Source organism: Acanthaster planci, unplaced genomic scaffold, assembly GCF_054643075.1.
Source record: "Acanthaster planci isolate LZ-2023a unplaced genomic scaffold, COTS_SCS Contig56, whole genome shotgun sequence".
Classification (NCBI taxonomy): Eukaryota; Metazoa; Echinodermata; class Asteroidea; order Valvatida; family Acanthasteridae; genus Acanthaster; species Acanthaster planci.
Window position 1 is genome coordinate 37928 of NW_028257679.1, and position 13356 is coordinate 51283.

Consider the following 13356-nt stretch of genomic DNA (forward strand, 5'->3'; position numbering starts at 1 on the left):
CCTTTGGACGAGCTTTGCATACACTGTCGTAAAATAAACAATCATTTTAATTATTTTAACAGGCGACCTTCGTACGTGTTGTGTACCACGTCAGACCCAAGCGAAAGCGTTAAATTACTTGTGAATAAGCGAAGTTTTTAATTGTTGTTGCGTTTCATTAAACTTGGCAAATAAATCCATGTATTCGTACGGATAAAGCCTTTTTGTGTAAGCAAACTTGCGTTTTCGAGTTTTGCAATGAGCTCATGTTTGTCTTTGGGACACGCTTTGACGATATTGTCCAATGAAGCTGCCATAAAATGATACGAGTCTATAAATCGAAGTTGACTGAGGCTAAACGAAACGTATTTTTTCGCTATTTTTAGGAATACAAGAAATTATATCTGTGTAATCATTGCCTTTAAACGTAGCCACTCCTCGCATAACAAGATGTGCGTCATAACTTTCCAAGTTGTGAAATATGGGGAATTGCCATTTCGTTGGGCACGACTCAAAGTTGTAAATTGCACCAAGAGTGAGCCGCGCCTCTAAAGACACCCGTAACGTGACAGTGATCTCTGACTTTGGGATTTTTTGCCAAACGGTAACTGCATTCTTGACATTCATTCTTACCTTCACTTATTTTCGGCTCATCACACTGACATTCGTCTTGACGGTAAATGTATTTGTTCACATATCCCACACTTTTCGGCATCTGGATAATTTTTTCTTCTTCAGATGTGAGTTCAAGCGGTTCCGGGTTATTAAAAATGTTAATTTTTTCAACTTGTTCCATGAGACTTGCAACAGATAATTGACTAGCATTTGGTCCTCGATAAAGTTTTTCGCCCATTTTACGATTGTCACATCGTATCACTGCGAAATAAAAACAGCAAGGGACGTGTTTTTGTGAACGAGACATGCTTTGTGTTTGTTCTAAAATTGATTCAAAATCAGCATAAATCACAAACGGTGTTTTTTGTTTATGTCTAAAATTTTTAAATTTTAATTTGGTGTGATCTTTGTTTTACCCCGATCCTGGCATTTCAACAAAACAGGCTGGGCTTCCTTCGCCTCGGCATTCTTTGAAATGTTTGAAACGATCATTTTGCTTATAAAAGTGTGTGCTGCACCGATCGCACAGATATTTTTTTCTCTTTGTGTTTGCTAACTTCCCCGCCTAAAAGTTTCGACTTGTCTTTAATCCAACATTAGTGACCATTAACCATACCAGATTCAGTTTTCTTTTGTGATGTATAATACATCTACATGAGGTAATTTGTTTAATCCCGCCGGTGCACCATTCTTTAAAAGCTGTAAAATTAAAAAAATGCCTCGTTGATCTTGTTTTTGGCGTAATATTTGAGCAGCTCTTTTAGCACCAATTTCTTTTTCGGGTTCAGGATAGGCGTATCCAAACATGTTGATCGTAACGTTGTTTTGTTTTTCGATGCGTGATATTTGCGACAACGGTGTGGGAAAATCGATACCCTTAAAATTAAGACCGCTGTTCTGTCTTCATGTATCTTGTATCATGTAATTTGGTTTTTTGAGTGGTTGTAAGGCGTGTGGTGTATATTTTCCAAGCGCTGCCCTCAGACACCATCATATAAATTGTTGATTTTTAATGTTTGATAATGTTTGATATAACTGCTTCCGCCAATGTCGCCGTACCTAGCAATGTTGATGTAAAATGCAAGTATTTTGTCAACGATATACCCCGAACCTTTATTGACAAAACGTTCAATAAGGTTGTTTCTGTGATCATTCATAATTTGGTCTAACGAGTCGTGTGTCGTTACAATGTGGTTTTCCGTAGAAAATGTCCATTGTAAATATTTGTCTCGGTTGTCATCGGGTCTGCGTTCTAGGTTTAAAAAACTCACCTCTATAGCCCATTGGAGTTTAATTTTACGCGGACCGATTTCTTTCCAAGCCGGTATAATTTTGTTGCGAATCAGTTTGCCGTAATAGTTCAAAAATGACATTACGTCTGCAATAATTGGCTCTGGTTTTAATTCGAAATTGACGCTATGGTTTTTAAATCTTGTTTTCGTTATGTCAACGCGATCAAATTTGCCATAATCCAAATAAGACTTGATTGCATGTGTGTAATCATGTCTTGTATACCGCCCGTTGTGTCCGTGGGCGTAATCTGTAAATGTTGTCTTTCAACGAGCCGCTTGAGGTGTTCTTATTTGCGCCTCGCGATGTTTCTATAATCTTTGACATCATCTTGAATTGCTTTGACGTAGTCTTTTTGGGAATGCCGACGTTTTCTGGGTGGTAAATCAACGTTAAAATCGTTGACATATTGTTTGAGACTGTCAAACGACCACGATCGCAACTTGTACGGTATTAATAATTTTTTACTCATCTTGATCTTTCCTACTTGATTATATTGCGTTATAATTTTATTCATTTTTATTCTTCTTTTTATATATAGCCAATTTATTTAAGACAAGCTCACTTTTCCATACTAATATGTACGGAAAAGCAATTTTTAATGTTTTCTTAAGTGAACCGAGTTAATGCGGTTCTATAAAAGCCGTTTTAACTTTAAATCTAACAATTGCTCGTTCTCCATATCAACAATAATAAACGACTTAATTTTACATTCTTTACCGATGTCAAATTCATTAGAATCTATCCGTTTTTTGCCATAATAAATAGGAGCGAGACTCTTCAAATCCGTTTTCATAGACAATTTTACATGCATACGTTTTCTGCCATTTTTACTATCTGTAAAAATAGGCTTTACTGCTTCTTGTATTTTGTCTTTACTGTCTTACTTTCATTTAATTTTTCAAAAATGTGCTTTGGAATAGTTTGGTTTGTTCTCACTTTCAACATAATAAATTCATATACTTGTTCATTAATTTGATTTAACACTTTTCTTTCTTTTTTTTAAATAATAGCATATTTGATAACCATTAATATTTGATGGTTTTGAAAAGTTCCAAATTTATAAATTGGTTGTATTCCATAACATTTTGCTTCGGGCATCATAATTATAAGTTTATATTTTTCATCTTTGTGCAAATAATATATACTTGATGTGCAACCATTTGGATTTTCTGTAATGAGATTCTTTGAATCAAAAGGCCCATATACGACATTTGGATCTTTACAATTTTGATGGAGCAATTCGTGATAATCACAATATATCTCTTGTTTACCATCTTTTTCACAAAAGTAAAATTTGTTTAAGGCAATTGCACATTAAAAATAATTCACTTTGAATGCAAACAACACCAGCAATTATTCTTGTATTTTCTATGTATACAAAACATAGCTTTGTGGCAATCGTTGCATCTTTACTTTGTTTTTTCCGTGCGGGCAAACGGGGCGACACTCTGGACATTTATTCTAGTCTGTTTTCGCACTTTTGCCAGTTGTTGATTTTTTCTTTACAAGCTTTGCAGAATTTTACATAATTCTTTGTTTTTATAATCTTTTTAAATTCAGTGATTGGTTTACATTGATGGCATCGTTGGAAACATTTGATTTCTTGCATTGTCATACTTATTTATAATACACTTTATTATTAAAATATCATTTATTTATAGTAGTTTTTATCCACGCAAGCTGGCCCGTAACAAGTCAGCTGGTGATTGTGTTGATTTTTGGAATCAAGATTGGTAATTGTGTTGGCTGTGGTGATTGTGTTGACTGTGGTGATTGTGCATGGGGTTTGGGGAAGGGGCACTTGCGACATAAGAGGCTGTGGAGAAAGTCCCATGGTCTTGTTCCAGCATGAGGAAGGTGGGAGAGTTGGGGGTTTATTTTGTAATGTCAATTAGATATAGGGGTATTTTGTGATTTGAAGGGAAAAGGGGGGTCAGGTAGGTACCCAGCAGGGTTGATGATGTTCCTTTTTGTTTTTTTTTTTTTTTTTTGGATTTTTGCTTTTTTATTTGTTAGGTATAGGAGGGTCAATTTGGTCCAGCTTCCCCATTTCTAATACTACTAGTTGCTCAGACTGGAATAGAAAATGTCAGTGAGAAAAACAAGACAGGAAAATACCGGAGTAGCATTTTAGCATGTATAGAAATGAAATCTTAAGTGAGCAGTGGGGTTTTACATGTTTGTAAGCAAAACTTTGATGTCGTTCAAGACATGAACCTCAGCTTTGTATTGTTTAGTGCAACAAAAAGCTCAGTTTCTTAATTTACAATTTATTATGTATTACTAAAAGGCACTACATTGTTCAGCAAACAGCCTTTTCTAAAAAGTAATTTAACAAAATTGAATTTGGGTGCAATATTTGTGTGTAAATACAATGTACATTTAAACTGAGTTGTGTATTCCTCATTTACATCAAAGCAACAATGCCATCACTTGTCAAGAAAAGCTCTGACAATTTTTTTACATCTATTTTAAAAAGTGAACTTTGAAAACTTTTCACCCCAAAAGAATTTTGGAAAAGTTTTCACACTGGTATGTTGTAAAAGAGTATAAAGATGCACAAGAAGTGAGAAAAGCACAGCATTGTTTCTTTAGAATATCAATTACCTGTACTTGTATTTTGAAAAATATTCTTGTTCTCTGCAACTTATTGCCTAGACCTGTTTTACCTATATGTAGTTCTGTTCGTCTCTACACATTTTTCTCAGCCTTGTGAGGGCATAGTGACGGATGATACTCTTCATGAACAACCAGCAGTGAGACTCAATACCCTCTGCTTCAAACATGTGGTCTCCTAACTTTGGAAGAAGAGGTCTGTTAGCCAGCTTTTCCAAAGAATTGTTGATAACTGTTGGCCATACATGTTTTTGAGGACAGCTGATGATTTATTGAATGAACTTTTTGCTCTGTTTCTAGAACAATGGTCATAACACTACCAGATGAGTAAATCAGGCCAAATGTGGAGTTGAACTCCTCACAGAACTTGTATCATGCTGAGAATGCGTCATGGCAGAGTTGCAATCTGCACATGGAAATCTGTGAAACTCTGCATACCACAAAACCAGCAATGTAAGCTACAGCAGCACAACAAACTCTACAGTCCATGACAAAGCACCCTGAGTGGGCATTTCAACATTCTGCTGTTGATCTTGTGAGGAGGATTCACGTCTAATTAGTTAGAGGCAGATAAGTGACAGATGAAGCACTACGCCATGGTAATGTGACAACTGCTGTTCCATCTTGAGCCTAACAGTTGCCATTGGTCGGTACAACACCTTTTCCTGCAAGGACCAACAATCAACAGAAAGCATTGCAGAACTGTTACGGTGTGGGGTTATAAACACAGCCATTGTGAAGACACACAGTGCCAAAGAAGAGCTTTATGTGATCTTTTGAAAGCTTATATGAATGCAGGTATCGGAGGGGGAGGATGCCATCTCGCATTTCACCAAGAAGACAGAGTACTACCTGGATAGAGCAAAGCAGTCCCATTAGGCCAGTCTTACGTCTACTGTCAAGGACGAGTGTGCAATCCTCCTGTTCTAGTGATTCCAACATTGCCTCACTTGCAGAGAAGACCTCCTCTGTGCCATCGATGCACCCGTCTGAGGGAACAACTGGTTGCTTAAAACTTTTTGAGTGAACAGACCAGCTGTTGAGTATGTCAAAGAACAATGTGGACTGGCCAATAAATTTGAGGGTGTTTCCCCATTATTTAATGCCATTGTTATGTTTACATTGCTTCCACTGTATTTCTTAATAGCGCCCTCCTTTGACCGGTAATCTGAGAACCATGCTTTACACTCATCCATAGACAGTGGATTTCTCACAGTGAATTTGTGCATCATTTTCCGACATTTTCAGGGCACAAATTTTCCTCTCGCTCCTTGCTAACTGTATATAGCGCCTAGTGAAGCGTTGCCTGTAAGTTGATTCCAGTTATATTCCTTATGAAGAGGTGTTTCAAGTAGTTTAGAGGCCTTTGTAACATTCGGTTTTCATGTCAAATTTACCTTGTTTACACACGTATATACTCACATGTTGACATATAACAACATATAACACACCAAGCGATCCACGTGTTCATGGGGATGTGTGTGGCTATTTTCTGCACTTATAGGCCTGTTAAATAGACATATTTAGGGCTCTGTGAGCTCAGTATGCACATGTACTCGTTCGACTAGTTATTAGTATGAATCTCAATGTATTTTGAGACTAGAGATTCATGTGTAGTGTTTGTGTAGTAATACTGTAGTGCGCGTATTCATAGCTTGTGTTTTCTTGTTTACTACGCAGTTTTACTCCATGTCAATGACATTATCATCCGGTGTGACCAAATATTAAAACACCGGAGCTACATGTGGAGCTATTCCCTGACTCCCACAGTAGTACTGTGGTGAGGGGAGAGAGACCTACCATAGGACACATCCGCACAAGTACCCCAATATCTGTACACAAGACGGATGTTGCCATCGTAGGCGACTCAAGTGCGGATACCACTGCAAAGAAAGAGGACAGCCCTGACAAGAGCTGCCCCATCCACCACAAGCCACACCCACTCAAGAAATGCAGAGGTTTTAGAGCCAAACCCATCGACGAACGGAGATCTTACCTCAGAGAGAATGGTATCTGTTTCAAGTGTTGTGCATCCATGTCTCACCTCGCAAAGGACTGTAAGGTAGTAGTGAAATGCAACAAATGTGAGAGCAACCAGCACAACGCTGCTATGCACCCTGGTCCAGCCCTGTGGTTGCCAAAGGCCTCCCTTCCTACATCACAGCAAAGAGGGGAGAAAAACGCCGATTCTACCACAACACCTATTGCCAGTTCCCAATGCACTGAAGTATGTGGTAACAGTCTCACAGCGCGGTCCTGTTTCAAAATATGCCTGGTGAAAGTGTTCCCACAATGGCAGCCGGAAACAGCAGTAAGGATGTACGCCATACTCGACGACCAGAGCAACAGGTCGTTAGTGAGGGCAGATTTCTTTGACCTGTTCAACATAGAGAGCAGTCCGTCACCTTACTCTCTTAAAACCTCTGCAGGTGTCACCGAAATGACAGGGAGGCAAGCAGTCGGTTTTCAGATAAAAGCCTTCCTCTTCCTCCTCTCATTGAATCTAATGAGATACCAAACAACAGAGAGGAGATACCCACACCGGAAGCAGCCAAAAACCATCCCCATCTACAACCCGTGGCAGCCAACATCCAACACCTCGACCCAAATGCACTGATCCTTCTTATGCTCGGAAGAGATATCTTGAGAGTTCACAAGGTGCGTGCACAAGTCAATGGCCCACACAACGCTCCCTTTGCCCAGCGCCTCGATTTGGGCTGGGTGCTCATAGGAGAAGTTTGTCTCGGGAAAGCACATAAGCCAAGCGAGAACAGCTTCAAAACCAACCTGCTAGAAAAGGCACGGCCGTCCTTCCTCACTCCATGTCCAAACCATATTCATCTTCAAGAGAAGATACACTACAGCGGGGAGCAGCAGAGCGGTTTATCTCAAGCGTACAATAGAAAGCACGCCGGGAAAGCACTACACAAGGATCCCGGGCAAGATGTGTTCCACACCAGCTGTGATGACAACAAGCCTGCCCTCTCCATCGAAGACACAATTTAATTTCCTTGAGACCATGGACAAAGAGGTATACATGGACGATGCTAACAGCTGGGTGGCACCTCTCCCATTCAGGACATGGAGATGTAGCCTACCCAACAACCGCGAGCATGCACTCACTTGCCTCGCCTCCCTGCGTCGGAGCTTCAATAAGAAGCCTGATATGAAGGAGCAGTTTATTGCCTTAATGAAGAAGATATTCGACAAAGACCATGCCGAGCTAGCACCCCCACTCAAGGCTGGAGAAGAGTGTTGGTATCTGCAGACATTTGGCGTCTACCATCCACAAAAACCAGGCCAAATATGGGTCATGTTTGACTCAAGCGCTCAACACGATAGTGTCTCCCTAATAACGTCCTGCTCACCGGCCCAGACCTAAACAATAGCCTCCTTGGAGTTCTACTGCATTTCAGGAAAGAACCAGTAGCAATGACTGCAGACATCCAGCAGATGTTCCACTGCTTCATTGTGCGAGAGGACCACAGAAACTACTTAAGGTTCCTGTGGTATGGAGACAACGACACATCCAAGGACATCGTCGAGTACAGAATGAGAGTTCGTGTCTTTGGTAACAGTCCATCTCTTGCAGTGGCCATCTACGGTCTCCATCGAGCAGCCAGAGAAGGTGAACACGACTATGGTGAAGACACGAGAGAGTTCGTCACGAGACATTTCTACGTTGACGATGGACTCAAGTCCCTACCCACAGCTACAGAAGCTATTGACTTGCTACAGAGGACTCAAGCATCGCTGGCAGAATCTAATCTACGTTTACACAAGATCGCCTCAAACAGCGGTGCCGTGATGGAGGCATTTCCCACCAACGATCACGCCACAAGCATGAAGGACTTTGGCCTCGGAGGTGATGCCGAATACATTCAAAGGAGTCTCGGACTGTTTTGGGCAACAACAACAGATACTTTCACATTCAAGGTTTCAGCCGCTGATAAGCCCTTCACATGGCGTGGGGTCCTTTCAACGGTGAACAGCCTCTGTGATCCTCTCGGCTTAGTAGCTTCAATCACCATACAAGGCAGAGCTCTTTTGCGAGAACTGACTACTGAAGCTTGTAGCTGGGACACGCCACTTCCTGAAGAGAAGCTGAAGGAATGGGAAGCATGGAGGGACTCACTGCAAGAGCTGAAGAACCTTCACATCCCTCGAACCTACACTTCAAAGTCGCTTACCAAGATGAGACGCACCGAGTTGTGTGTGTTTTCAGATGCATCCACCAAAGCCATTGCAGCAGTTGCCTACCTCAGGACCCTCGACAACGATGGACTCATCGAAGTGGGCTTCATCCTTGGTAAAGCAAAACTTGCCCCACGATCTCAACCCACCACACCACGACTTGAGCTGTGTGCTGCAGTTTTGGCTGTTGAGATAGCAGAACTCATCCTGAATGAAATCGATCTCACACCAGATGCAGTGAACTTCTATTGTGACAGTAAGGTTGTCCTCAGGTACATATACAATGAAACCAAACGTTTCTATGTGTATGTACACAACAGAGTTCAGCGCATCCGCCAGTCAACGCAACCTGATCAGTGGCATTACGTTCCTACGGAACACAACGCTGCTGATCATGCTTCGAGAGCACTTCCAGCATCTCAGCTCACCAGCACATCGTGGTTCACGGGACCGACTTTCCTGTGTAAATCCACCCAGATCCACGAAAACCAGATTCATTTCGAACTGGTCGACCCCAAATCTGACGCGGACATCCGACCAGAAGTAAAGAGTTTCATCACCCAAGCAGAGGTGAGACAGCTTACCCCGCAACGGTTCGAGCACTTTTCCACCTGGAACTAACTCTTAAGGGGCATTGCATGCTTCATTCATGTCGCTCGCTCATTTAAGAAGGAATTGGGAAGCGAGACCAATAAATGTGCCGGCTGGCATCAGTGCAGTAAACCTCGCACCCCAGATGAGCTTGCTCAAGCTGAGAGGATCATCATCTCAGTCCAAAGAGAGGTTTACCCTAACGAGATCACTGCCTTGAAGAAGAAAGGAGACGTCCCAGGCAGGAGTTCACTCTCAGAGCTTAACCCAATGCTGCAAGAAGAGATCATTAAAGTTGGAGGACGTCTCAGACATGCCCAGCTGGACAGAGGTGAGAAAAACCCCACCATCGTGCCTGGCTACAATCATGTAGCCAAACTACTAGTGCGGCACTACCACGAGCAAGTATAACACCAAGGCTGCCACTTCACCGCAGGAGCCATCAGAGCATCAAGCCTTTGGATCGTCGGTGGTAAGAGACTCATCAGCTCTGTCCTACACAAATGTGTAACCTGTAAGAAGCTCCGTGGCAAAACTGAGGAACAGCAGATGGCAGATTTACCGGCCGAGCGACTTAGCACCTTGCCGCCTTTCTCGTACGTAGGTTTAGACGTATCCAGACCTTGGATGGTCGTCATGCGTCGCACCAGAGGAGGCCAGGCCAACAACAAGTGCTGGGCAATCCTGTTCACCTGCATGAGTACTAGAGCGGTGCACATTAAAGTCATCGAGTCCATGGACGCTTCGAGCTGCATCAATGCACTCAATAGGTTCTTTACCATCCGCAGACCAGCTAAACAGCTGAGATCGGACTGCGGAACAAACTTCATCCGAGCTTCCAACGAGCTGAAACTTGATAAGAACGGCAGCAGGGTATTGGAGTCCAGCGCTACCTCGCTGAACAAGGTTGTACTTGGGTATTCAATCCGCCCCACTCTTCACACATGGGAGGTGCATGGGAACGGATGATCGGAGTAGCACGAAGAATTCTCGACTCCATGCTGCTGCAGAGAAAACCTCTTAACCTGACACCCGAAGTTCTATGTATGTTCATGGCCAAAGTAACAGCCATCATCAATGCCAGACCTCTTGTTCCAGTCTCTATCGATCCTCAGTCACCATACATCTTGACACCAGCAATCCTGCTCACCCAGAAAGTTGGCACCCCAGCTCCTCCCGGACACTTTGACACTAAAGACCTCTTCAAGAGCCAGTGGAGACAAGTGCAGAGTCTTGCGAGCACATTCTGGTCTTGTTGGCGACGCGAGTACCTCCCTATACTCGAAAGCTGAAAGAAGTGGAAAGAGAGTCATCGCAACCTCAAAGCAGGGGATATCACTCTCTTGAAGGACAAACAACTGGCGCGGAATGAGTGGCCAATAGGACTCATCACCACTGCAACCATGAGCGACGACTGTAGAGTCCACATCGTCGAGGTTAAGGTGGCCGCTGCAGGAGGTACTATCAAGCCGTTCAAGCGACCCATTTCAGAGGTTGTACTGCTTCTGCCTAAAGAGGACTAGAAACTGTAAGGTCATTCAGTGACATCTTAACGATGCCAAGCGGGTAGTGTTATGTTATTGCTTCCACTTGCCCTCCTTTGACCGGTAATCTGAGAACCATGCTTTACACTCATCCATAGACAATGGATTTCTCACAGTGAATTTGTGCATCATTTTCCGACATTTTCAGGGCACAAATTTTCCTCTCGCTCCTTGCTAACTGTATATAGCGCCTAGTGAAGCATTGCCTGTAAGTTGATTCCAGTTTATTCCTTATCAAGAGGTGTTTCAAGTAGTTTAGAGGCCTTTATAACATTCGGTTTTCATGTCAAGTTTACCTTGTTTACACACGTATATACTCACATGTTGACATATAACAACATATAACACACCAAGCGATCCACGTGTTCATGGGGATGTGTGTGGCTATTTTCTGCACTTATAGGCCTGTTAAATAGACATATTTAGGGCTCTGTGAGCTCAGTATGCACAAGTACTCGTTCGACTAGTTATTAGTATGAATCTCAATGTATTTTGAGACTAGAGATTCATACATGTGTAATGTTTGTGTAGTAATACTGTAGTGCACGTATTCATAGCTTGTGTTTTCTTGTTTACTATGCAGTTTTACTCCATGTCAATGACATTGTCATCCAGTGTGACCAAATATTAAAACACCGGAGCTACATGTGGAGCTATTCCCTGACTCCCATTTCGTCAGTGATAGGAGTTTGGCTGGCTGCCAAATTGAGATTAGAAAACATCTTAAGGAGGGCAGTGCAGCCATTGTACACAATTTTGGACCCACTCCAGTCATTTTGTGCAGAATTGCTATGATGGTCTTTCAGTAGTGCTGGCCCTGCATCAGGAAGTCAAATGAAGTTGTATACTAAACAGAAAACAGAGACAATCCATAGACATCAATTCACAAAGAAAACCTCAGTACATTGCACTTGGGTGTTGTTTCCTTTTATTGAAGTCTTGACAACCAAAATTTGCATACTTCACAATGTTTAATGGCAAGATGTTTAAAGGCGCTTCAAGAAATACTGAAATGTATTAGAAACGTATAGGTTTGTAGATTTTCTTCCAAAATCAAAAGCTCTGGCAAAGTTTTTGTTACTTTGAGAAGCACTTTTGACTAACTTTGATGTTGTGCATTTAGGTTAACATAGGCCTACATGTGTGCATGTGGCCACAAAGCCAGGGAGATTATTTTTAACTAGCATACAATTTTATACAGCATGTCCTCCATTATGCAACCCGAATGTGACATTAAAGGTGCACACTTAAAGGCCCTATATCTCCTGAAGTACATATCCGATCGGCTTCAAATCTGTCAGATTTCTTGAAGAGGGAGCGCTTCAGGGGTATATTGACCTTGCCTGATGATGACGACGTCATCAGGAGACCAGTCACAAAGGTGCATCCTTTAAAGCCCTGTTTCTCCCAAAGGACATGGCCCAGCGTGTTGAAAGTTAGCAGATATCTGGAAGAGGATGTGTGATAGATGAAAACTGTCCTCATGGGATGATGATGTCATCAGTGGACAAGTCCCGTGACATTAAGGGTGTATCCTTTAAAGCCTTTTATCTCCAAAAGTACATGTCCCAGAGGGATGAAACTTTGCAGATATGCAATCACGGCGATGGCCTTTTCAATGAAAAGCGGAAAAGCCCTATGTTCTGTTGCAAACAGACATAGAACCTCTCGTTTATTTCTTCTTTCACATCAAATCCCATTCCTTAACATGGGTTTTCGTTCTGAGCAGGACTTCTACCCTTTTTTAAATTTTCGATTGACTTTAAACTTGGCAGGTCTTTGGACATTCATAAACGTTTTCAAGGCACAATTTTGAAACTTTTGCGATGTTTGATCGTTATCAAAGCGACACCCAACAAAGACCCTGATACAAGAATTACTGTTAGTGAATGAAGTCAAGATGACGTGATTTGGTAGTGATTTTTCAATGTTTAATTTAGCCTGTTGACTTTGTACACGTTTTTAAGCCAGCATTTGGGTTAGTTTGAGAAGTTTGATCAACTTCAAAGTTACAGACAACAAAGACCCTGATGAAAGAATTTTGCTTAACTGATGCCCTAACGATGACGTCATCACCTATTTTTAAAATAATTTTTGGATATTTAATCTCCCCCATAAGTTTTGTTCACGTTTTTTGTCAGCCTGTCCTTGGAACTTTGGTCAATCTGAATCTCGAAAAGAAAAATCGTCAAAATAACATCATCAGGGGCTCACGTGACAGGAGATTGAAGCTGCAGTTTTCCTCGTAGGGTTTGTACACGTTTTTTACTACGCAATATTATCGATCTTAATGAGGGTAGTCCTAAACTTCAGCTGAGCATTACTATGAGAATGAAAAAAAAATCGTATTTTTTTCGTCTTCATTTGATTACATGTACACCCAAGAGTCTGAATATGAAATAATATTTCAGAATTTTCTTTCAGTTTAAACGCAAATCACATGACATTATAAAGAGCAGCTTTTCCCCATAGGTGTCTTCAGTCCATTTACTTGTACAAATTTTCAAGCCACTTTTGGAAACCT

The 13356-nt window shown here is 41.7% G+C and overlaps 1 protein-coding gene and 1 long non-coding RNA gene across 2 annotated transcripts; both read left to right on the forward strand.

Moving 5' to 3' along the window:
• The first annotated feature begins 7935 nt into the window (after window positions 1-7935).
• On the forward strand, window positions 7936-9318 carry LOC110989793 (uncharacterized). The gene has a single exon (XM_087131997.1). It carries the CDS (start codon window positions 7936-7938, stop codon window positions 9316-9318), a length of 1383 nt encoding a protein of 460 aa, XP_086988123.1.
• Window positions 9319-9481: 163 nt separating this feature from the next.
• Window positions 9482-11478, forward strand: LOC147795362 (uncharacterized). The gene is made up of 2 exons (XR_015423972.1): window positions 9482-11040; window positions 11416-11478. It is a non-coding gene; the product is annotated as an uncharacterized LOC147795362 (long non-coding RNA).
• Window positions 11479-13356: the final 1878 nt, after the last annotated feature.